Source organism: Pelecanus crispus, chromosome 2 (genome assembly GCF_030463565.1).
Source record: "Pelecanus crispus isolate bPelCri1 chromosome 2, bPelCri1.pri, whole genome shotgun sequence".
In the NCBI taxonomy this organism is placed as follows: domain Eukaryota; kingdom Metazoa; phylum Chordata; class Aves; order Pelecaniformes; family Pelecanidae; genus Pelecanus; species Pelecanus crispus.
Window position 1 is genome coordinate 139,046,612 of NC_134644.1, and position 24,915 is coordinate 139,071,526.

General features: G+C 40.1%; 1 protein-coding gene across 1 annotated transcript in view; it reads left to right on the forward strand.

Moving 5' to 3' along the window:
* Positions 1-311: 311 nt before the first annotated feature.
* The window catches only part of KCNB2 (potassium voltage-gated channel subfamily B member 2), a 187,429-nt gene continuing 162,825 nt past the window's right edge, over positions 312-24,915 (forward strand). The window contains exon 1 of the mRNA XM_075705496.1: positions 312-890. Within this exon, the coding sequence (XP_075561611.1) occupies positions 312-890 (579 nt within the window). The remainder of the gene's footprint in view (positions 891-24,915) is intronic.

The following is a 24,915-nucleotide window of genomic DNA, read 5'->3' on the forward strand; positions in this document are numbered from 1 at the left end:
TTTCCTTTGATTAAACATAGTGCTCTTAGCTGTTCCAGTTGTTCCAGTGGTTCTGTATACTACCACAAAAGAGTCTCACTGTAGAGAGAGCAAATTACCATCATTAAATTTTCATCTGCATATGAAAGTGTGGAAGGAGAGACACAAAAAATGATTGGGTAATATAGTGTACATTGCAATATTCTAATTTTTTTGTCTTTTTTAGATTCAGGAATGGAGTTGTCTATCTGAAGAGGACTCTGCCCAAATATTTGTAGTCTCCAAGCTCATTCTGCTAAAGACTCTGGGGTTACAACTGCATCCTTTTCAGAATGGCTGAGAAGGCTCCACCAGGGATCAACAAAAAGTCTTCAAGGTCTACCCTTTCTTTGCCTCCAGAACCAGTGGAGATCATTAGGAGCAAGGCCTGCTCGCGGAGAGTTAAAATAAATGTCGGTGGGCTTAACCATGAAGTGCTGTGGAGGACTTTGGACAGACTTCCAAGGACACGATTAGGAAAGCTCAGAGACTGCAATACTCATGAATCTCTGCTAGAAGTATGTGATGACTATAATCTAAATGAAAATGAATATTTTTTTGATCGACACCCAGGGGCTTTCACTTCCATTTTGAATTTCTACAGGACAGGGAAACTACATATGATGGAAGAAATGTGTGCTCTTTCTTTTGGCCAGGAGCTTGATTACTGGGGGATTGATGAGATATATTTAGAATCTTGCTGCCAGGCAAGATACCATCAAAAGAAAGAGCAGATGAATGAGGAGCTGAGGAGAGAGGCAGAGACAATGCGAGAGAGAGAAGGGGAAGAGTTTGATAATACCTGCTGCTCAGAGAAAAGGAAGAAGCTCTGGGACTTGCTGGAGAAACCCAACTCATCTGTGGCAGCAAAGGTAGGATAAACAGTATGCTTAACACAAAGACAGTAGAAAATGGTTTCATGACCCATGTATCTGACACGCACGAAGCAACAACTTCCAGTAACATGTTTAGAGAAAAGAAGAATCTAAAAATCTATATATCATGAAGTGAATACACCCAAATCTGTTCTAAACCCCTCTGAAATCAGCAGAAAGAATCCTGTTGACTTCTATTGATTTTAGGTGACTGCTACGCCGTACTTTTGTTGTACATAATCAGAAACATCTGTGTGATTGTTAATGGACTTCACATTAAACTCTTCAATGAAAATACAGCCAGAGAACACTACCTACTTTTTTGTTAGAAAAGTATTTTGTTATGAGAAACATACATTTCAGTATTGCTACTTGTCCTATTACAGACATTGCATAGGTGTGGTATCAGCATCTCATAAGGTGTGCTGGATAGGTTATCAAAGAGTAATGTCAACAGCTGCTGCTTGGCATGGTTTTACATTGGGCAAGGACTGCAGTATGTTTTCTCTTATACTATGTTTTTGCAATCAGGAACTAGAGTGTTCTGTATAAAAGTATTATAATATTAAAGCATATATATACACATACATATATATATTTGTATGTATGCATGTATAGGTGTATATAAACAACTATCTATTATATACATACATATATATATATACATATGCATATATATGTATGTAAAATTTGTATATATTCAGGCAGAAATGAAGAAACATGCAGATGAAGTCTTGTTCCAGTACTGCTGTCTTCAAACAGGCAAACTGACAAAAGTCTCACTGATACAGTGGAAAAGTTTACCCTTGTTAGGGAAGCGGGACTGCACACACAGATGTTGGTACTGCTATTTAAAAGAAAGATTTTCTTGCTTCTTGAGGAACTCCACTGTTGTATTTGTGATGTGAGGTAATATTTAATGTGAGGAAAATTGTAGAAGCTTGTCTCCTGTTTTAATCACTCAGAGCAAAAATGTTCAGTGTTTAGATGATGTTAAGCTTAACTGTGGCTTCATTTTCTTCTGTTGTTGATTCGTTACTGGATGCAATGCCATTGGACTAAGGTAAGTATTAAAATATTATGGTGGAATGGACAAAACTCAGAATCGTGGCAAAGATTTTTCTTGCAATAGCAACTTTTTACTACTGAGGTGCAATGCACATTTTTTTTAATTTATTTTAGTTTTTCATTATGGGCTGCCAAACTGTTTAAGCAAGGACTTACTTTTGTAAAAGAATTATTTATCATGCCAGAATATAAGGTTCATAACTGGAATAAAAGCTTGTAGAAGAAAAAAGAAGGTATTCAGAATATTTTAGAAAACCGTATGAATACATTTTCTGCTTCTGAGATACATATTCTGGGCCATATGTTCCTCTCCAGGAGAAGGAGCAGAGGGGAAGCAGATGGGCTTAAGTTGTGCCAAAAAGGGTTCAGGGAGGCCGTGTCACACACCATGGTCCCCTGGTACAAGCTAGCATCCATCAGCCCCCCCCCCAGCATTTTTGTGACACAGCTGCTACACAGCCTCCAGGAGTCGGGGACCAGCTTCTCAATCCTGCGCGGCTTGAAACGTCGGTGATGTGGTCTCCAACAGACCTCTCCTCCTCCCGGACGCAGGCAGGAGGAGTTCCTCCTGGAGCCACGCGGCTGGGACACCCTGCGCGCGAGCTGGGAGATCGCCCAGCTCTAGGCACTGCCTCAGTTACACCCCACACCGTACCCGGCAGGCAGATTTGAGGAGAGAGAAAACCCGCATGTCTGTTTGTGTAATCTTTTCTCATTTCCTTTTTTAACATAGAAAAGGTGGCTATTGCCTATAGGGCTTGAGACACATGCTTAATTAGCATTTTCCTAAGACTAGGACGAAACTAAAATACTGATTCTTAGGTTCTTTGCCTATGACTCTGATTAGCATTTAATCACTCTTTGCCTTGGTGGATAACTGCAGAAATATAGAATGGTTAAACTTGCATGAGTGCTTGCCCTTGACCAAACTTTTCTCATGACTTAACAGTGCCCCATCATGGAGTTGCTTGAAAGGAGTTAGGCCAGCTCTGAGCTTTTAAGAAAATCCGCCTTTGGCCACTCAGGCCAGATTTCCTCTTATGTCTTGCAAATGAAAGTGGCCATTTCTTTCATTTTTTCCCCTTTTATTTCCCTTTTCCCTCATTTCCTGGTTTGATTAAATGCTATCGTTCTATGTTTTCTTGCTACAGGGAGTTTCACATTGCAGTTGTATACATGTTGCAATGGTTTTCATTATTTCAATTGCTTTCTGTCTAAATTAATGCCATTTGATGTGATTTCTGTGATTCTAGCAGCTGGAAGTCACCATATTACATGCACTCGGTTTCTCTTTCTAGCGACCCTCAGTCTGTAAATATATATATGAGCCAAAATTATAGTCAGATACACCCATGGCATCTCAGAGACGGCTGCAGAAGCTTGGCTGAATGACATAAAGGAGAGCAAAAACTGCTTGCAGCTCATTCAGACTTGGGGAACATAAGCAAACAAGCAGAGCTGCATGTAAAACAAGATGTGCTGGAATCAGTTGGATGTACTTCTGAACAGTCTGGAGCCATTACAGACTGTGTTAGGCTCTGTGGCAAGCTTTTATCTGAATGTTTGGATAACATCACTTTCAGATTTCTCATCTTTTGTTCCACTATGTTGTAAGTTGCTAGTTTGTCCTGAAACAAGAGGCAGAACCATCTTCTTTCCTCTGTAGGAATGGAAAGGATGGTGGGATTTTGAGGGTGGAAAGTTGAGAACCAAATGAGGAAATATTACCGTGAAGCCTTGAATTCAAATATTTACTCCCTTTTAAACTTCTATAGAAAGAGATGAAACCATGTCAATGTGTATAGGTATCCTACAGATCCCTGTTCAATCATTCAGATCCTGCGTAGCACCCAAGCAGTTGACAGGAACAGCTTGCTTTTTAATATCTTTCACATAAAAGATTAGGAAAGCCAGATAAACACTCAGGTGTGGTTTCGGTACATGGCTGTGTCTTGCCACTTTTTGGTTCTGCTAAGATCTGTCCTAGGTCTGATCCAAAGTTTACTGAATTAATGGGGAGTCCTGCTTTGGATTAGGCATCTCAGGACAAATCCTGTTCCTTTCGAGGTCAACGATGGTGCGCCATGGACTTCACTTACAGCAAAGTGAGATGCAACAAGGTGACAGTGTATGAACAGCAGGTATTTTACAGGTTCTGTGACAACAAATAGGAGAGAGCAAGAAGCCTCTCTGCTCTGGTAAGACCTCACCTGGACTACTGTGTCCAGCTCTGGGGCCCTCAGCACAAGAAGGACATTGGACCTGCTGGAGCAGGTCCAGAGGAGGGCCACCAAAATGATCCGAGGGCTGGAGCACCTCTCCTATGAGGCCAGGCTGAGAGAGTTGGGTTTGTTCAGCCTGGAGGAGAGAAGGCTGCGAGGAGACCTTATTGCGACCTTCCAATACTTAAAGGGGGCCTATAGGAAAGATGGGGAGAATCTTTTTAACAAGGCCTGTTGTGACAGGACAAGGAATAATGGATTTAAACTAAAGAAGAATAGATTTAGACTAGACATAAGAAAGAAATTTTTTACAACGAGGGTGGTGAAGCACTGGAACAGGTTGCCCGGAGAGGCAGTGGAGGCCCCATCCCTGGCAACATTCAAGTCAGGTTGGACGGGGCTCTGAGCAACCTGATCTGGTTAAAGCTGTCCCTGCTCACTGCAGGGGGGTTGGGCTAGATGACCTCTAAAGGTGCCTTCCAACCCAAAGCATTCTATGATTCTATGAAGTATGTGTGGCAAGAAATGAAAACTATGGTTAGCTAGTAAGAAAGGAATATTATACGTCGAGTACCGTTGCGCAATACAGGCACACTTTGCTAAGTGAGTTTTTTTAATTTTAGTAATTTTAGTAAATGCAGGCGTGCACCTCATCTGTGTCACCAGTGAGTATCTTCTAGGCACAGCAGTTCTTGCTTAGTCCTCACCTCAGCAAAGCTCTCTGTGAATTCAGGAGAGGTTTTAACTGAGGAATACAGGATTTGCTTCCATTTTCCCATGTTCTCATTCATATGTTTTTTAAGTAGGATTAAGACAAAGATTTCCAGAAGTTTGGCCATTTCAGACATGTACAGTGATATGAAATGAGAAGCAGTGCTGGCAATTAGGAAGAATGGGAATTTTGTGTATTCTATATCCCAAAGAAGTCCCAAAGCGTGGTCCCCAAGCCGCAGAGTTTCCTGAGTCTGGCATTATTTGATTCCAGAGTAACATCTGAGTTTTCAGATCAGGCATTTAATTATACTTACTGTGTAACCAGTATTTTTTGAAAACTCCATTTGAAAAAAAGTTATTTTACCAATGGATAGTGAAGCAAAACCAAAACGAAAACATAGTTTGAAATTCTATGGCAAAGAGGTCTGAAGGAGAATAGACCTTCTCCAGAGTGGGGTCATGGTACGTCCATTTTTCTTAAGAAGAGTCTTGTCTTTCATCTTGGAGTTTTTGGCTGGGAAGTAAAAAAAGTCATAATTTGGTCTTCTAATTATGGTTTCTGGTCCTATAACAGCTTCCTTAGAGCAGCAGCAGCTCTGACCAACAGTCGTATGAAAAGTAGTATGAAAGTCCTCAACAGATACCACAATGAGCATTGATTTCAGTGGGTGTGAACTGACTGCAGCTGGATATTGTGGGTGCTCACAGTTCAGCGCCTTGCTGAACTGGGATATTAAGGATGAATGTAGCTGAGCTGATGCCCTTTTATCTATGTCTATGTTATCTTGTTCTGTGCAGTGCGCTTAAAATCAGAGGAGCCTTACTTTGGAATGACTGTGAATCAAACAAACCCATAACTTTAATGTTTCTTTCAAAGCGTTAATGCAGGAGCTCTTCCTTTTATTCTTGTGTATAGAATCCAAGAGCCTGGTTCTTCTCTCACACTAGTTTTATATTGATGAAACTCATCTGGACTAAATCCTAAATAAATATGGAATGTTTCTAGTGCAGATGATCTACTATAAATATAGAGTGCATGAGGTCAGAAAAAGTGGAGTATCTAGGAGAAATGGAGAGCCTACGTCTGCCTAAAGGTACTGACTCAATCACCTTTCATCTACAAGAGTATTTTAAGTACCTTACAGTAATGTTATCAATAGATATCACTCAGATTTTCCATTTGTATTTTATATCACAGGTTGGCCCTTTGCATACAAATAGAGAGTAATTGCTTGGGATTGATTCTACAGGTCTTTCTTGTGCAAGTCATTCTGTCTCACGTGAATGTTTCCTTAAAGCTCAGTGTGACTATTAACTGATCAAGTATAAAAGGTAGTATAAATAAGTTAAGTCATTAAAAAAATTACTAGTCAGTCACACTCTGTCCTTGATTTTTTGCTTAACCCCTGTTGATGTATACACACAGAAGGGTAAAATATTGGCCTTTGTGGCTCTGCAGCATGGGGTTTACCTTCTTTAAAGTTATGTGAAATCTGATGGGGTTGAAAATGTTCTCTGTTAATTCTGTTTTTCTCACTGCATGTCTCATTTACCCTTATTTTATTTTGTTGATTTATTTTTTCTTGGGGTTTGTTTTCTGGTTTTTTGGGTTTTTTTTTGCTTTGCATTACTGACTGTAACATGAGTACTCCTCCTTTGTGAAAAGCACACTAATTTTATCAGCTAACTAGTGGATTGTGGGTTACAGAAGGTATAATTTTCCTAAGCTTGACTGGAAATTGTGAGGAGTTTGTGTGCTACTTTCAGTAACTAATCCCCTAGGTGAAAAAATTCCTTTGGAAAAAAAAAAAAAAAAAAAAAAGAAGGATGAAGGAGGAGATTCAGGCCACTGCTATTTGTTTAGCTACATGGTACATTATGGCTAGGCTTGCTACAATGACTTCCCAAGAGAGGACCCACCCATTATACGTTAGGGGTCTGATTCTTATTTTCCGTGTCTGTTTTATATATAATTCACACTGATTCTCATAGCTACTTAGACTTTGTAGAGGAGCTTAATAACAAGTGCAAATGGGGTAAGTGCACTTGGGGTAAGTGCAAATTAGCAGAGTCATTATGCATGACTTCAGAACAGAGCTGAGTGTCATATAAGACATGTCAGTATTCCTTTGCAAGTCCTTATAAATTATCTCCTAGATGGTCACACAGTGTTCATTCAGGGGTGAACCCTAATTAATGGCACACTACTGGTTCTTTGTGGGTTGAAGGTCACATCATATATGCTCAGAGGACTTTAGGAAAACTTTTAGCTGGTTGGTTGTAATGCAAAGAAGAGCTATCACACATAAGAAAAGTGTCTGTCAACAGCTGAATGTTTGCACTAAGAATATTAAAGTGTTCAAGTGAAAGAAATACTTTTTCTGCATTTACATCCTTTGTTATGTTATATGAACAAAACACTTTTCTTGCTTATGTCTTCTTCTGGCCAAGGTGGCCAACAGCATGCTGGCTTGCATCAGGAATAGTGTGGCCAGCAGGAGCAGGGAAGTGATTGTCCCCCTATACTCAGCACTGGGGAGGCCGCACCTGGAATACTGTGTCCAGTTTTGGGCCCCTCAATACAAGAAAGACATTGAGGTGCTGGAGAAGGGCAACAAAGCTGGTGAAGGGTCTGGAGCACAAGTCTTGTGAGGAGTGGCTGAGGGAACTGAGGTTGTTTAGCCTGCAGGAGAGGAGGCTGGGGGGAGACCTTCTCGCTCTCTACAGCTACCTGAAAGGAGGTTGTAGTGAGGTGGGTGTTGGTCTCTTCTCTCAAGTAACAAGCGATAGGATGAGAGGAAATGGGCTCAAGCTGCGCCAGGGGAGGTTTAGGTTGGATATTAGGCAAAATTTCTTCATGGAAAGAGTAGTCAAGCATTGGAACAGGCTGCCCAGAGAGGTGGTGGAGTCCCCATCCCTGGAAGTGTTCAAAAAATGGGCAGACATGGCATTTTGGGACATGGTTTAATGTACATGGTGGTGTTGGGTTGATGGTTGGACTGATGATCTTAGAGATCCTTTCCAACCTTAATGATTCCTTGTTTTTACTTTCATTAAAAAATAATCCAGCCACCAAGCCAGGAAACATGAAATGACTACTCTACCTTTAATTGGTTTAGTGGTGGACTTGGTAGTGTTAGGTTAATGGTTGGACTGGATGATCTTAAAGGTCTTTTCCAACCTAAATGATTCTATGATTCTTCTCAGTTTAGGTTTACATATTCTGTGCTATCCTGATTTTGTTAATGTTTCTTCCTACAAAAGCTGACACTCTATGTGCTTTCCCATCTAACTGTAGACCAAGGATCAAGATGACAGAGAATTAAGACTGTCTCTTTTAAAGTGAGGAATGGCTTTTGTACTATTATAATTCCCACAAGTTTTTGTATTGTATATAGTATACCTCAGAGCATGATAACATTCATTGAAGATAAATGGTGTTTTCTAGCTCATGTGTGGGTTGAACTTCTGTTTGACCTCTGATTTCAGCTTATTTTGGGGGGCGGGGGCGGGGGGGAATCCTGTTATAAGGCTTTATGTGAATGTACTACCAGGAATGTTATAGTTTGCATTGTCACTCCCAATACTTTAGAGACAAATGGCTGCTGAGACTAAGTTATGGTAAAGCACAGAGGATGGTCACTGGTAATAAATATGTATCTTCATCTCACCATCATTTCTGGCCAGGACACTTATTATCACTGTTTGCTTTTAAGGTAAAGTTATTTTTTTGTGCCAAACGATAAAGTCAGTCAATGTGACTGTAAGACAAAGAGATTATATTTGATGCTAGTCATTCATATTTAATAACTAAAGTGTTTTAATGTCTTAAAAGATAAGTGAATATATTGTTTTTTCAATAGATATTATATCAAGGAACGCAGTAGACTGGCAGTAGTTAATTGATTTTGTTTTAAGAGCTTGTGTATGCTCACTGCTGAGTTGGTCATTAAAAGATTATTTACCTTCTTTATACTTCTTATGTGAAATATCATGTAACCCATGATTCAGCATTTTTGGTGAGCCTATGTATCATGGGAATAGAGCTACCATCTGATCTGTCTTGCTCCGAAGGTGTTTAATACCTCAGTTACATAAGGGTTCCCTCCAGCCCTGAGATCTTATCTGTGGTGTGCTGAAAGGTCTTGCTGTAAACTTATTAAAGGTCTTACTAAAAACTACTATTGGAATAAAATGAGTAAAACGTGCTTTGAACTGACCTATTTATTATTGACACTTAATTCTCAGTGAATCAGATGCTTACATTTTGGAAGCAGTGCCAGGGGCAAAGATGCAGTGAGGCATATTCAGTCTATGATTGGATTCAAGCACTGGCACCAGGGAATATCCCCTCTCATCGTATGAACAGAGGGAAGGGATCTTTCCTTCCCGGAGCTGTGAGAAGGGCTTCACTGACTCTGGTTTTATGGATACATTAAGGAAAATTAAAGAGGATTCATGATGAGTCTTGTTAAACGGCGGGGAAAAGGCAAGAATAATTATTTTAAAAGTTGGGGAAATTAATTTGCCGTATTTGGAAATAAGATCTAATTGGTAACGTTTTGCAAAACCAAGTTGTAAAGTAACAGCCAGAGTGTGCCTGAACTTGTGACCTCATTCACAGAATCACACAGTAGCTCTTGCACAGAGAAGCGTGCTAGGATTTAGAATATACGAGATTACAGTGAATTACCAACCGGTACAACCTGCATGAGAAAAGCTATCCTTTGCTGTAATGGCTAGAAAGCATTATTCCAATTTACCCCAGCCCCATGTGTCCTTCTTAAGCTAGGAGAGCAATTTAACTCTATGATGACTCCTTTTTTTACCACTGCTCATATCCTTTTTTTTATAGATGTTACCATAAATTGAGTATAGACCAGCATCAATTGCATATACCTTTTAAAATATGTACTGCAGTATTTCTGGTTAGGAGGGTAATGTTTTGTGCATTACGGCATGCCCCTCAGTAACACCAGAGGCATCTCACGAGCTGGATTTTCAGCTGTGACATGTCACTTACGCTGTGTCATGCCTGAGTGGACAGACTGGGGTGCTGTGCCTTTCTCTTCATCCAGAGGCAGATCATATGTCCTAAAAATGTTGCATTTCCGTTCTGTGTTTTCATAAGCAGCTGCCAGTGCATTGTCTTCTCTCATGTAAGATATTTGGAAACAATCAGATGTCAGGGAGTTACACTAATAAATTAAATGATGTGAAGGTGATTTTATTTGAAGGATTATCCAGACCAAATCTGTTGGAAGCAAAGGGCTGCACTTACTGTCTGGATGAAAAGGCTCTGTCTTGCTTTTGTAAAGTTGAGAACACAACAAATCTATGTCATAACCTGCAAACTGGCCTTTCTGTTTGAGTCTCTGATTTTGTTGCAAGCTGTAGAAGAGCAAAAAACTGCTCCCAAGTGACCAAGAAGCCAAAGAGATTTCCGCATGTTACTTATTTCAGAAAAAACCCCATGGTATTTATCATGACATATGGCAGACTCGTGAGTTTTCTGTTTGATGAAGATATGTGGATATTTGACGCATAGCAGTGAACCCCAGGTCCTTTGAGGGAATATTGAAAACAAGCATGTGATACTGGCACAGCTGTTTCAAAGTGACTTTGAGTTCAAAAAAGTATCCCAGTAGAGTCTTTTTATGAAGTCACCACAGTCTGCTCTTTACATGCTTTGCTAACTTTCTGTTTGGGGAGGCATGCAATATTGCCAGATTTTCAGGTGGGACAAGTAAGGGTAATTCCATTTAAGTGTATTTGATTTGCACCAGTTGGGTCCCAGACAACAGCTCTGCATTTGAAGTTGTTTGTTTAAGTGTACAGTATCCTTTCCATGTGAATGTTATGGCACTGAGTGAATGAATACCTGTCCTCCACATAGCATACCTGGGATGTCTTCTAGTGTTTTTGAGCAACAGTGGAAACAGGCAAGTTGTCTTTGAAAAGCACACTTAGACACTGTAACCATTAAGTCTATATATAAACAAACTAGCCCTTATTTCCCAAAAGTGTATTTGGTGGTGTCAGAGCTTTTAGACGTGCATATCCTATGTGTGAGTATACATAATATTGACAGATGAGCCTTTTTTTTCCACTCATAATATTCCACAGTGAGAAAATGTGAGAGATAGTGGAGGCAATCAGAGCAGTGGTTTTCTTTCGGTACTTAAGCACTACAAACTGCCTGAATCATATTTGCTGAATTTTCAAGTCATCTCGTTGCTACTTGTTATAAATATTCATACGGGATTTCTTCTAAAATGTAGGGAAAGGCAGGAGCCAGAACACAGGATGCAAACGTGAAGTCTGAGGAAATTTTTATCTGAATGACAAGGTGAACTCCTGAGGTTGGGCCAGTCTTACCTGATCTCTGAAGCTCAGGTTCATTGCTCACTAAGAACCTTTTATGCCTGCTGCTTGTGGGAAATGGTATTGTGTTCCGCTAAGCTCCTGCCTAAAAACTGGCACTTCACTGGACTACTAAAAAACCTTCTAGGATTATCTAAGCTTTTCTGTTCCAGCCTCTAAAAGGCAAGTTAAATAGAAGTCCAACAGGAGCAAAGTTCTTCACAAAACAGCTCTTAAAGGGAGATCTTTTTTTCACCAAGGGCATAATGAGCTTCACTGCAGAAGGCACTTTTGTTATCCGGAGTTCAGTGTCTTCACTTATCTTTCATTGGGTCCCTCCTGATGCAACTGCAAGGGTTAGACATTGCTTTAAATAGCTCAGGTATGGCACACGCCAGAGCTACTCCAAGGACAGCCAAGTTGCAGTGACAGTTTCGGGTGTCACTGGCCACTTGCAGAATGCCCTATTGGAAGGGGTGGCTGCTGGCATGCTTTGGGACAGTCCAGCTTGCCTTGATTTAATGTATTGTTAGAGGTGGTATTTTTGATGAACTCCTGAGATGGTCCTATTTTTTTGTACTTCTTGAGTCAGTCAGGTTCCTGTGACAGACAACAATGGCATCAAGTTTTGTTTACAAACTCACATTCACAAAGGTTTTTTTTCCCAAATGCTGTAATCTCCTTTTAAATTGCTTACTGAAGACTCCTCAGGTAACCTGTCTGTTCTGCTTCACTGAAACATCTACCATTGTGTTTGGCTTTGGGGGAGGTTTTTCTGGAGAACAGTGGATATTGCTAAATTAAAGTAGCTAAGGTGGTTCTTTTGCAGACTGCAAGAGATCATCGAAATTGTTACAGGCTTGTTCTGAGAACTGTGAACTCATTTCCATTTCTACCATTTTCACAAAGCCTTTACATTTTCATATATTATCTTTTAACATTTTTGATATAAACTCTTTTGTGAAGTTAAATGCTATTTGAAAAAAACTGTTCCAAAAGTATCTTGGTCTGTGGTCTATGTATATATGCAAATACATTTTGTGAGATTATTGCACAGGAAAAATTCACTGATGTCCCTGCATTCTGTTGAAACACTGGCATTGACTTCAAAGCACTTTAGACCATTCCTACCAGCATTCAGCACAAAAAGGCAAAACACCTAATATGAAAAGAGTACATAGGTATAGACATTATTAGGGCGCAGGCTGTAAGTTTGAACTATATCTGATCAGAAGTCTGTTTTCTAAACAGACCTTCAGGCCAGCATGGTACAGCTCAGTCTCTTTACTGGCAGTACATAAGGTAGTTGCAGGAATGGCAAGCACTTGCAATTCTGTGGCAGGAATTATAACTAGCCACTTCTGCTTATCCAACTCAGATGGCCGAAAACCCACTCAAAGCTCTGGGGATGGGTAAGCCATGCTCATGAATTCAAAATGACGACCAAAAGCCTGGAGTAATTTTGAGATGCTTCTACTGTTTTCCCCTGTGTCCTGGCAGAACACTTAATAACCCTTCACACTGAGCACAGGTGGTTTCTCATGCCTTTCCTTTGGTCCATGACCTGCATATGGTGGGCATTTTTTTTTCATCTTATGATTCAAGATTTTCTATGTCGTTTTACAGTCTGTTATCTAACTGCAGGTCTGTACAGTGCAATTTGCTGCATTTGACAGTGTTTAGCTGAGGTCAGGAGAGACGCACCAGGTCCATGAGAGAGCTGGTTCCTCCAGAGGTGAGCCATGAGGTTGAACATCCTGTGGATCACCTTGATGACCAACTTGTGTGTTGGGAAGAAAGAGAATGCTTCTCCAGACAGGATTAGAAATCTAGATTGGTGTTCTGTTACTTTAATAAATGATACATGAAAGCTTGAAGTTGAAGACAGAAGTCTGGTGTGGTTTCATGTAGAGTGAAGTTCATTATAAAAGATGTTATAATCTGAGAAAAGTCCCAGTTATTTTTGACAAGAAATAGAATAGGATATCCTTACACTTCTACTGTTTATTCTGTCAAAGGTCAATAAATGATATGGGAAACAAAGCTGAACAGAGCTGACCAATTATTTTAGAAGGTATACAAGCTAAATCCTGAGAACTGAATGTTAAGTAATAGAGTTTCTCTGGGCCTTTAAAATGCTTTTTAAGTTGACTTAAAAGTGGATTTTCCAAAATATTAAAACAAAGGGGAAAAAAAAATTCTAAGTTGATTTATAAGGCCAGTGCAGTGGCCTGTTAGGAATTTGCAGAGAGAGCGGTGTAAATGCTTGCCCTTTCTCTTCATGTGTCGGTTAATAGGCGTAGTGGTTAGGGGGTGGATTAGATGCAGTTGTTGGTGAAAAAGTCCCCCGGTCCCCTTAGCTGAATATTAGGACATCCTAGTGAGTACTCAGAAATGAAACATTTTCACTGGAAACATAGTCACTCCACCAGCTCTGGTACCAGATTTGTGTCCTGGTCCCATTTTAGCCTTATGCACTGGGTTTCCTGCTTTCCTCATGACTGTATTTTCATAAAAGGAGGCAAATGCACCATGAAAAATGAACTGAGGAATCTCATCCAGAGGGGCAAATGAAGATGTGAAGTTCTGAAAAACCAGTAGAGAAAGAAAAGAAAGAAAGAAAGAAAGAAAGAAAGAAAGAAAGAAAGAAAGAAAGAAAGAAAGAAAGAAAAGAAAAGAAAGAAAGAAAGAAAGAAAGAAAGAAAGAAAGAAAGAAAGAAAGAAAGAAAGAAAGAAAGAAAGAAAGAAAGAAAGAAAAGATACTTTTAATAGAAAACAAATTGTTCAGCTAAAAAAAATCCATAGCAAATTTCAACCAGCCCAAAGTCTGCTCCAATGATCAAATCATTCACATTTGTTAATGTTCTTTTTGGCCATTTTTAAGTGGGAAATTCAGCCCAGTATCACAGACATACAGATAGGAGCAATTTCTTAATTGCTAGTTGCATTTAGTTTCTTGTGGTAAATAGTGTATTTTGTAAGTACTGTTGCTGGCCAATATTCAACCCTCAGGTCAATCCTTATACATGATTCAGTGAACCTGATACTAGTTTATTGTAATCTGAATTTTAGGTTGATGTATTCTGCTGCTCGATGGTGAGGTTAGTGTGCACAGATTTCATTCTAACTATGTATGGAAAATTAACCCAAAATGCTGTAGCTGCTGCAATAACAGTGAAATGGTGAATAATTCCCCTTAGCTTTTCAGTAGCTTCTTTGGTCTGTTGAATTCAGGAAGAATTGATGCAGTTTGTTACGTACTTGTATATGTTTTGGATGAAATAAGTATGTTGAAGAGGGAGTTTTTTAACTAGAGTAGCTAACCGGAGATGAGAGATCTTGGCCTGAAGGATGATCTGCTTGATGAGTGTATTATAGAGAGAACAGATAAGGGTTAGATGTGCTCTTTAGGAAGCATTCTTAGTACTTGCTAACACCAGCAGTGATGGAATGGCAGGACAAGTCTTACTACAATATTGTGTCACTGATGTTAGTAATGCCTGTATGGAGAATAAGCTCTTCTGAAATACTTTTCTTTTCTGAAAGCAAATTAATTTCCTTTGAAGAGAGTTGGTGTGTCTGACTCACAGGTGCCCTTCTCTCTCAGACTGATTTCTGTCATTATTTGCAAATATATTGTTTTAGTTTAGGGGGCTATGAAATTGAAAGCATAAGCATAATCTTGGAAATATCCATTCTTGCACTGAATCCCTGATAATGTGTCTGAATACACTGCGGCAAAACCGCATTCACATTAATGTTAACTTCAACATTCACAACTCCAGCATCATCTGTTTCCTCCCTAATTTGATTTAAAACCAAAACCCAACCCTTACATAAGCCTTGTGTTCCTGAGAAGGAGGCTGTGTGTGACAGAGAAATGGTTAACAGAGCACAGTTGCTAGCAGGGCTTTATTGCTGCCAATCTTTCATTGAGGCATCCTCCTCCCCCAGGGCTTCTCTGGAAAGGCACGGTGCAGCTGCGAAGGGCATTGTGCAGGCACAGATGTCTTCTGCTTGTGAAGTCAAGCTGAAAGTCGGCGTGCAAGCTGCAGGAGAGCCCATGTCAGTCACTGTGAACAGGAGGCACAACTGCAAATCTGTTTGATGCCTTTGCCCCCTCCCTCTTCAAAAGGGAAGATGGGAAGAAAACCCTCAAAAGCTCTGAACCTTGCCTCATATCCTAGTTATGTGAAAAGGAGTGTTATCCCTTGGGAACTAGGCTGAACTCAAGAGTGGTCTTGTCAGGGGGAGCAATGCTTCAAAGGCATACGCTATCCGGGGGATCCCTGTGACAGATCAGTTTGCCTACAGGAGTACACATGGTAATTGTTCCTTGTTCTAACGGGGTGACGATGGGTGGAAGAAGCAGTTCTCTCCCGCAATTCCTCCACTGCTGTCGTAGGCAAATAGCACTTACGGGCACAAAAATGACACTGAACCGGCACAGAGGTACACGGGTAAAACTCAAAAGAAAAATTGAGCTTTTTAACTGGATTTCCCCTTTTCATTTCCCGTGCCTGTATAAATACAGTTTTCTTTTCCCTGTTATACACGCATGAAGGAGTCAATTAGAAAGGAGTCAAGCAAAAACCCATAGTGTAGTCTTTCTGTTTTCTTAAGGTCTATATAGAAGAATCTCACATTATTTTTACTATTTTTGCTAAAATGTTTATTTTTTCATATTACCGTAACGGTTGTTTTAAAACTTCTCTGAAGTGAAGCCTCCCCTCCAGAGGGATGTTCACTTAAGTCTCCTGAGGTGTTTATAGCAGAAAGGCAAACACCCATTGACTCTGGTGTGCACTGCCATAACGTTGATCTAGCGTGTAAGACAAAACAGAAGATACATTTTTCAGTGGATGAAAAACCCTGATAAATTTATACAGTGATGTAAAATACTTTGGCATTCATTGTTTGGTGAGTTGTCACAGATAAGGTAGATTTCCTAGGCTTAAGGGTGCTATTTTGAAACACAGTTGCTGTTAAAGGAGATTTACAGTACCCTAAAAAAATGGGAGTGAGATAATAGATCAAAATGAAGAAGTAAAACACGGAGCCAGCTTGTGTCTGAACAGCAAAAGCAGTCTTTTCTTCCCCTTCCACGCAAAATCTGTAGTCGCAGTTGTGCCAGTGAATGCTGTTTCTTTTGCACAATAGTGTGTATCTTCAGTATAGTCCTTTGACTGTAGCAAACCCTCCAGGCTAACAGGCTTGGTGATGTTGAGAGCTCAGCCTCTGCACAGCAGCTGGTGCTGCATGGAGCCTTGCCATGGAAAGGCACCGGGCAAGTTGAGGGCTGTGCACAAGAACTTGCTTCTGGGGCGGCTGAGCTGCAGCCCGTTTTGGAGACAAGCTGCCCTGGGGACAGAGCGAGGTGTCAGTCCTGTGGCTGGCTTGTCATGTGTCAAAGGAAGGAAACCTGTGTCAGCAGCAAGATGTGTGTTGGTTGGAATAACACATGCAATTTAGGTAACTACGTTTGCATCCTGTATAAGTCACCTAATATTTGAGCTGTAGAGCTGACATTATTTCATATGGTAAGGGTTCAAAAAAATGGAATAGGCAGTCTAAGTCACCAGATAATTTCCCTAAGAGATCAGCGGAAAAGAAGACCAAGGACAAGGTAGGGAGTAAGAGAAAAATAGTCACCAATATCTAAATGTGTTGAAGTCCCAGTGCATATTAGGGTTTTGGCACCACGAAGCCATGGCGATATTACTCAATTCTTCTTAAAAACCCTTAGTTTGATATCTCACGTAACTTTTTGTTTCTGTTGTCAGAGCTTTTGGTCAAAAAGAGAAGGTAGTGGCCATATGATTTCATACGAAGGTTCTCCAGTTTGCCACGTCTTAATTCATAGCACAGAACTTCAGCATAGTGACAGCCATCTACTGAAAGAGGAGGTCTGATGACTAACCTGCTTGTGAGTGAGATTGTTCCTTCTGTGAAAGCAAAGTGGTGTTTTCTCCAACTGTGTAGGACAGAATTTTAAACTAAGCAGGGGACAGCTGTTCCCTCATGTTTACTGACAGCTCATGCATATGTGTTAGGCATGTGTATATAAAAGTTACTGGGCAAAGTGAGGTGCTTTGCAGCTGTGCTAGGTCACATAAGTGTGCAACCACACCAGCCCAAAATCAAGGTATCCCAGAGAGGGGTATATGTTGTGCCTGAGAAAAATTTAGTATGATATTGTCAGCTTTTTTGTTGTGTAAATCACTCCTAGTAAAGATTTAGTGCCAGAAGCTTACCTCTGGGGTGAAAACACATCTATTAAAGAAAGCATGAACATTTTATAGTATTTGGGGAGTAAAGTTAATGAGCCTTGCTTACAAATTAAATGCAGACAAGTAGATGTATGTTCTCATCTGTCCCTAATGTCATTGTTTTAGTACTGAGTGCCTTGTAATATTGAGTGATTTGATATTTACAGTTGTTTGACAGAGCAGAGAAGCCCTGTGGTACAAATGTGGACCTGAGGTACACTGCCGCTACTTTAAGGTCACACAGAAAGTCTGTGACAAAGCAGGAAGCTGGATGCAAATCTTTCATGTCCTACACAGCCCCCTACATCTGGACCATCTTTTCTTTCTGTGGAAATCTGGTCTTACATATTTTAGACTTAAGGCAGGCAAAGTTTATCCTCCCTTACCGTTACTAATTAAATAATGTTCTCATTTAATAATGCTGGCAGAGATTTTCAAGCTTACAAGCCTAAGGGACTCAGATGTCTTGTTTCTATTCCTTTTAATGGGAAATAAGCTATTTTAGCCAATATATTGTGGGTGTATCTGTGTAATGGTATACATGTTGGTTGATCCCAGAGTCTTTTGACATGTTTAGTTCAGTGCTATTGTTTAAAAGAAATCTTATAGATTACACTATACTTACAGAATTTAACTGCTACCTATCATAGTAACCATTTGTCTTTGATCAGATTTCTACAGTGTAGCTTGAACAGTGAAATAATATTTAATTTAAAGTCAATAAAAAGACTTTTTGGATGGGAAAACAAAAAGAAATGCTAAGACCAGAGAGAAGAGAGTAAGAAAGTCTTCAGATGCATCCAGATTTTGCTTTAGATATGTATCAATAGTCATCTATTCTTAATTCTGTCCTAGTCTTTTGGCTTGAAAATTCCTTTTCTTCAGTAAGCAGATGTGAAGCATCTCCTCTGAGATGGTGCAATCTGCCTACTCTTCCAGTATACTTTGGACCAGCTGAATTTATAATTGGTGCAGTCAGCTTCCTCTGGATTCTGAAATGGGTTGCAGGGCAAAAATTCCTAAGCTAATTCCAGCTGGTCTACCACAGGACTGGCAGCTGGATTGCTGCATCACCCTTTGGTGCTACCCTCATATTAGTTCACCTTGATAAGAGGCAAGGCTTATTAATTTGGATGCAGGGCCAGGCTGACAGCCGTGGTGTTGCTGTGCATTGTGGATGGACTAGCATGCTCAGTGATACTTAATTTCAGCACAAAGTTCCATTATATCAGATCTGCATCTTCCAAATTTTTTGTTTAACATGTTGTAAAACAGAAGAAACAAAGTTTACTGCAGTTGGACAAGGGAAGGGCTAAGTCTATTGCATATTGAATCAAGACAACAATTTTGACATTCAGAACAGTAAATAATTTGTCAGCCCTATCCAGCAACTGCTATCTGGACAGGACATTTGTTTCCTTTCCACTGTGACTTGTGGTCACAATTAATCTTCATTACAGTAGTGCTGCAGCAGCCAGTAGAGACTCACCATGTACACCACAGCGATCTCGGAGAGCTCGTAGGCTGAGCAGGTGATGCGCAGGAGGGAGGAAAAACACGTGGGTGCAGCAAATGGAGCTGAGCAGGGACGTGGTGACAATAGTCAGTGCTGCTAGAGCAAGCCAGCTGGGCTTCTGGAGGTTCAATAGCACTTGATGTGTTCTTAGACAATGTATAAATCTTCTGCAAATGGAGTTAACTTTCCTTAGTTTTCTCTTCACCTTGTTCCAATTTCTCACTCTTGCATGGCTCTGAAAATGGCTGAGCTGGGCATTCTGAAAACCAGGATTGATGTAGTAGGTAAGCTTGGATAAAGTCTTCACCTAATATTGCATTTAATAATTTCTCTATATCACAAACAAGTGAACTGAAGACATTATAGAATTTTTTTTTCCTATATGGAAGTAGGGAAAATATGGCAGGTGAAGAAGCACACAAAATCAGGGTGACCATCCACTAGAGAGAAAGTTAAAAAAAGCTCTCTCCTTAATAAAAAATAGGACAAAGATCAATAACAAACCAGTGCTGGCAAAGTCCTAATTAAACCAGATATGTAAAACCAGACAGATCAATATCTATTAAGGTGCTATATAAATCATAAACGCTCTAAAAAAATAAGGCAAATGGAGTGAAATGCCTAGTTTTATTTGAGGATATTAGCCAAGTAAGCGTTTCAGAGCCTTGATGGAAGGAAATCCATCAACCTGTAATATCAAGCTACAAAGTATGTGTGAATGGCAGAGTAAGTCCCACCATTGGAGGAAAGCTCCTATACATTAGGACTGAAGAGTTCACACTATCAGGAGGAACCCAGAATCCCAGATATAAACAGAAGGAATGAAATCCTACAGCTGTACTACCCACTGCTTCATCTGGGTGAGGACAGGGATTGTGAAAAGCCGAAGGAAACCGGAGAGGCTGTAAAGGCAAAAAACACATCATAAGATGTGTTATAAAGAGCAGATGTTTACGCCCCATAAATGTATGTTTCAAAATATAACCATAGAAAAGCTATTAAAAATGAGCATATTATTTGGAAATTTGTCATAATTTAAAAATCAAAAATAAAAAGGACCCACTATGGAAATACTTAATTTCAAAATAAAAGATTCCACAAAGCTGAGGAAATTTGCTGGCTTCAACTTTAAAGGAGCAAATATGGTAGGGAAAAAAAAAAAAACCCACCAAACTGGTGCAATTATATTAGCACTTATTTTAAAAAAAATCAATCCTACAAGCTGGCATGGTAAAATAGCTAATCAAAGAGTTGTATTGCAAATAAATAAGCCTTCAGAAAGTGGAACTCATGTCCAAACAAGGAAAACAGAGAGCATAAGCACAATGAAAGATCCCTCGAATGCTGCTATAGGCAGTGAGATGGGTTCAACCTCCAGCTCTGGAAGTCCTCAGCCACGCGTTGCAGAGGTTGGGAGTACGTACCGAGGAAGATCTCCCCCTGAGCTCTTCCCTTTTATACTCTTGCCCTGGCACTGGGTGCTTTCAGATGTGTGATAAAGAGCTAGGTGAGCCGTTGCTCTGCCCTGGCAGGGACATTTTCACTTATGTTCTTACGGGAACGCTTATCTTCCTTTTTCACGTACTGCCGCTGCAGCGAGCTAGGAGTTTTCTGAGCGAGAGGGCCTTGCTGAGGGCATTTTGGATATTTCAAGGTCAAATGGCCCCCGAGCTGAGTTTTGTGTTTGTTTGCTTATTTCTGGTTAACAGTGCTATTTCGGTTGCTTGAGTTTATTGAGTCAATCTGTCTCCTTGTGCTGTTCACACCCAAACAGTTGATCAAACACGGTGCGACTGTAGGGGCTTTTTGTCACCTGAAAGGGAAGCAGTTACCCTGCGCAGCTTGGAGGTGAAGTTAATTAGCAGAAATGTAGTTATAAAAAGACACCCAAGGGAAATGTCAAGAAAAATGCACCGTCTCCCCCGCCAAATCACAGCAGCTCCCCTTGTTAGGAGGCCAGTGACAAAGCACAGCTGGGGCCCATTTCCAGCAATGCGGAAGACAGTGCTGCTCTGCTCCTTGACAGCTGGTTAGCATCTCTGCAACATCGTTGGATCTACACAAGATACAGTTGTTTTTCTTTGGTAAAGCCAGGTTTTGATCTTTTGAGTCTGTTGTGTGTTCATACTTTTTTTTTTTTTTTTTTTTGTGGCTTGAAAGCATTTAGCTACTAGGCTTTCTCAGGATCACAAAATGTTTGCATTGAGAAATAAAGGAGGGTGTTTTTTCTTTTGCATGCTAGTGTGAATCATTGACAAATAGCAAAGAAATGAGCCCTCATTAATCATAACAGTCCTTGTGGAAAGCAAATATTGAGCAGGCACATGTTAGGGAGTATCTTAGGTCTGCTTTCAGGCAAGGCTGCTGTGGAAGCCTTCCTTGTACTGTGCAGTAGCGCTTGTTCTGCTGGTTTCATTAGAGCTTAGCTAAAAACCAAGATTCATTAGGAAGGCAATTACTCCTTTGCTTCCATCCCTGCAGTTTCTCAGACAGATGTGTGACTGGATAAATGTTGACAGCCATAGAGAACGACTTCAAGACTAGAGAGAATATTACAGTCCAGTAATTTCCCCACCGCTGTACCAGGAGGTAAACCCTGCATTTTTTAAAATGGTTTCATCAATAAAATTTGTAATTTTTTGTACTAGATTTAGAATAGAGTAAATCCTGTAAGTAGATATACGGCAACGCTTGAAATACTGTAAGTGGAGCTCATATTTTTTGTATCTGGACTCTAGCATTTCAAGTTTCTTTTCTTGCCACTGATTTCATAAAAATTCCATTCCAGGAGTCTAGAAATACTGAAATATGGCAGTTGTTAGAGGACTTCATTATATACTCAGCTAGTGAAGCAAAGGCAGTATGTGATTAGGAAATCTGTTAAAGAAAAATAATCTCGCAGTTGTTTGTCCTTTAGAATCAAATGTCTTCGGAGTCCCTGTATAGAGAGTTTTAGAAGGGCTAGTAAGGGAATATTTATTACCCAGTAGACTTAAGTATTTTAGTGCAATGAAATGAAACAGAAGTCAAGGTATCAATCTAAAACATAAAAGAACAGGTTTTTTCCTATATCTTACAGCATTTAAGAAATGTCACTTGACATAATATGTGGTGGTTTGGTTTCTCTAACAATAGGAAATAAGTTGATCTGTGTGAGGGAAAATGCCACGGTGTCTGGTTCTTTAGTCTAACAACTTGCAAATAAAAGGGGAATCAAAAGAACATTTCAAGTGTCAGCAGGTCATGTGATAGGGAGTAATCCCATTCACCAATATTTTACCATCTCACAATGCCTAGAGACATTGTATAAAGCCAGAAAAACCCTCAGTAAGATCTTATATATAATTTCAGGAGACAAAAGAGCTGTAGAAAGCATGAGAGGTTTCCTACAGCGAGCCCAGCAGCAGAGTGGTAACACGGTCTCAGTTCTGCAGTGGTGCTGCTGGGGTGGGTGACCTGAGCAGCATCTCACTGGTGGCCCCCAGAGCCCCAGCCCAGGAGAGAAGCCACAGCCCTGCCCTGATACAAGCCGTGTGTTCCTGTCGGGTCCAGCTTTGAAACCATGTGTTCTGTCTTTTTATATGTGTACATATATATATGTATGTTTGTGCTTATATGTATATGTATATATTCAGATATAATCCTTGTCATTAGTTTCCAGCACTTATCTTATGGAGAGGAAGAGAAAACCTAAGCAGTTCCTTCAGAAATGTTTTTGACGTAAATCCCAGGGTGTCCCACTTTGTAATTTTTTTTTCCTTAAGAGCCTGGTACCTGAACTGCTGTTACTCCAGCTTTTTCAGTTGCTGCTGAAATAGCAGTCTGTGGAAGGAATGTTTCTTCCAAGGTTGTTTTTTTTTGACTTATAAAAAATTGTAAAGAGTGGAAGAGGAAGAGCTGGACCATCTAAACTCATCCGAACGGTTTTACATTGGTTGAGTTTTACTTAGGTGTCTAAATCATTTCGGTACTGAGCTTTAATTTTGAGGCGTTCCATGTATTTTTGAAAATGTTGGCTTGGTTGGATTACTTGGCAACTTTGCTAAATACAAAATCTGCAGCAGCCTTAAGATTGAATTTAGACCTCCTTTATGTCGGTAGGAGTCCTGTTACTAGGAGCTGAACTGGCTCTCCAGACCCAGTCCCCCTTCCCGCTGCAGGAGAGCTAAGGATTCATCCCTTCTGCCTCCAGCACCCAAACTGATGTGCCTGAGTCAGGAGTCTGGTTGCCTCCAGCTCCATCCATAGCCAGGGAGAACAGGAGCTCAGCAGCACTGAGCGCAGCCTTAGATAACATGCCCTTCTCCACGGACTGCAGAAGGAGCTCAAGGCTCAGGTAGGTGCCTTGGTTCAGCAGTATGGACCTCGGGCAGAGCACCTGCATGGCACAGATAAGGATTTTCCAAGTTGTCTTCCAGTACTGCATCACCAAATGCAGCTCTTAAAAGCTTAACATCAGCATGCCTGACTTCACAAAAGGTAGGAGAAAAGGAAGACAAAGCAGGTTTTGGTGTCCTGCTCCACATTCACTGTATTCGTTCAAGAGACCTCTCAATTTTCTCATCCTGTGAGGCAGCAAGGTCAGTTGTCTGCATAGCTTCTCCCATCCTCTTCTGTTTGGATGGAAGCTGCAGCTTTTCCAAAATACTGATAGGAAAGAGCTGGATTTGGCACAAGGCTTTGAGGATTCTTTGCAAACAGCATCTTCAGTTTGTGCTGAAATAAAGGAGAGTTAAATTTGTCTCAGTGGATATCCATCATCTAATGGGCTGCAATGTTTTACTTCAGTGCACAGCAGCAAACAAAGTGTGTTCCACAGAAACTTAGCCAGGTATTGGAAGAAAGCAAAAGAAATATTTATGCTTTGTTTTTTTTTAAATTTTAAACTGTCGTTAGCTTCTGAAGAAAAAGTTTGCAGCTAGTCATATGAAGGCATGCTCCTTCCCGAGAGCTGCTCCATTGCATTATACCAACAAAGCAATAAATTTGGTGACATGCATAGAACATACCACTTCTTAGAAACTCTCGTAGTCCATCGCCTTGAAACCATGACAGTTAATATGAAAGTTCATGATCTCATTGTCTACAGAATAAATAGGGAATACCTTGTTCTTTTCATCACATTATGTTACTTGGGGATTATATTTTGTACGTATTATGTGGTCTGAACTGAAGCATATACCTAACTGCAAGTCATCTCTTAACATTCAGCATTTTAGTAAAATTATTGGTGTGGTGAAACAGATGAGATACAGAACTTTTTTGTCTTGTGATCCACCTTCTGTAAAATAAGCAAACAGTGAACCACCTTTTTTTGAAATCCTCAAAATCTTACTCAGGTCAGACTTCGTTCAGTTGGTAGTTTCATATAGACGTGATAGCTTTTGTAATTCATCTGACTTTAAGATAAAAATGTTTCAAATTTCAAACAACTAAGTCAAAACATGCTGAATTATTCTAAACAGGAGAATAGTGCTGTTAAATGGCCTTCTTTATAGGCACAGAAACAGAAAAGAAGTCAACAAGTTTTATCACACTATTGGGAAAATTAGAACAGATTCAAAGACAGTGTGATAATGTGATAGTGTACATGTTATGCTTAAGGGAAAAAATGCCAAAATGCATCTTCACATATATGAATGGTCTCTGGTAAGACTGGTGACATAGTCTGGTCATTTTTGTAGTGCTTCATTTGTAATCAGGAGTGTAATATGCAAGCTTTATGTTGTGTGATCAACTTAGGAAATGAATCTGCCCTACCCAGAAGTAGCTAGTAGGGTATTTTTATAGATCAAAGCATGGATTGGCAATTGAAATGAAGAAAAGACTATTTTCTTCTCATCAGTTACTACTCAAAAGTTACATTGCAC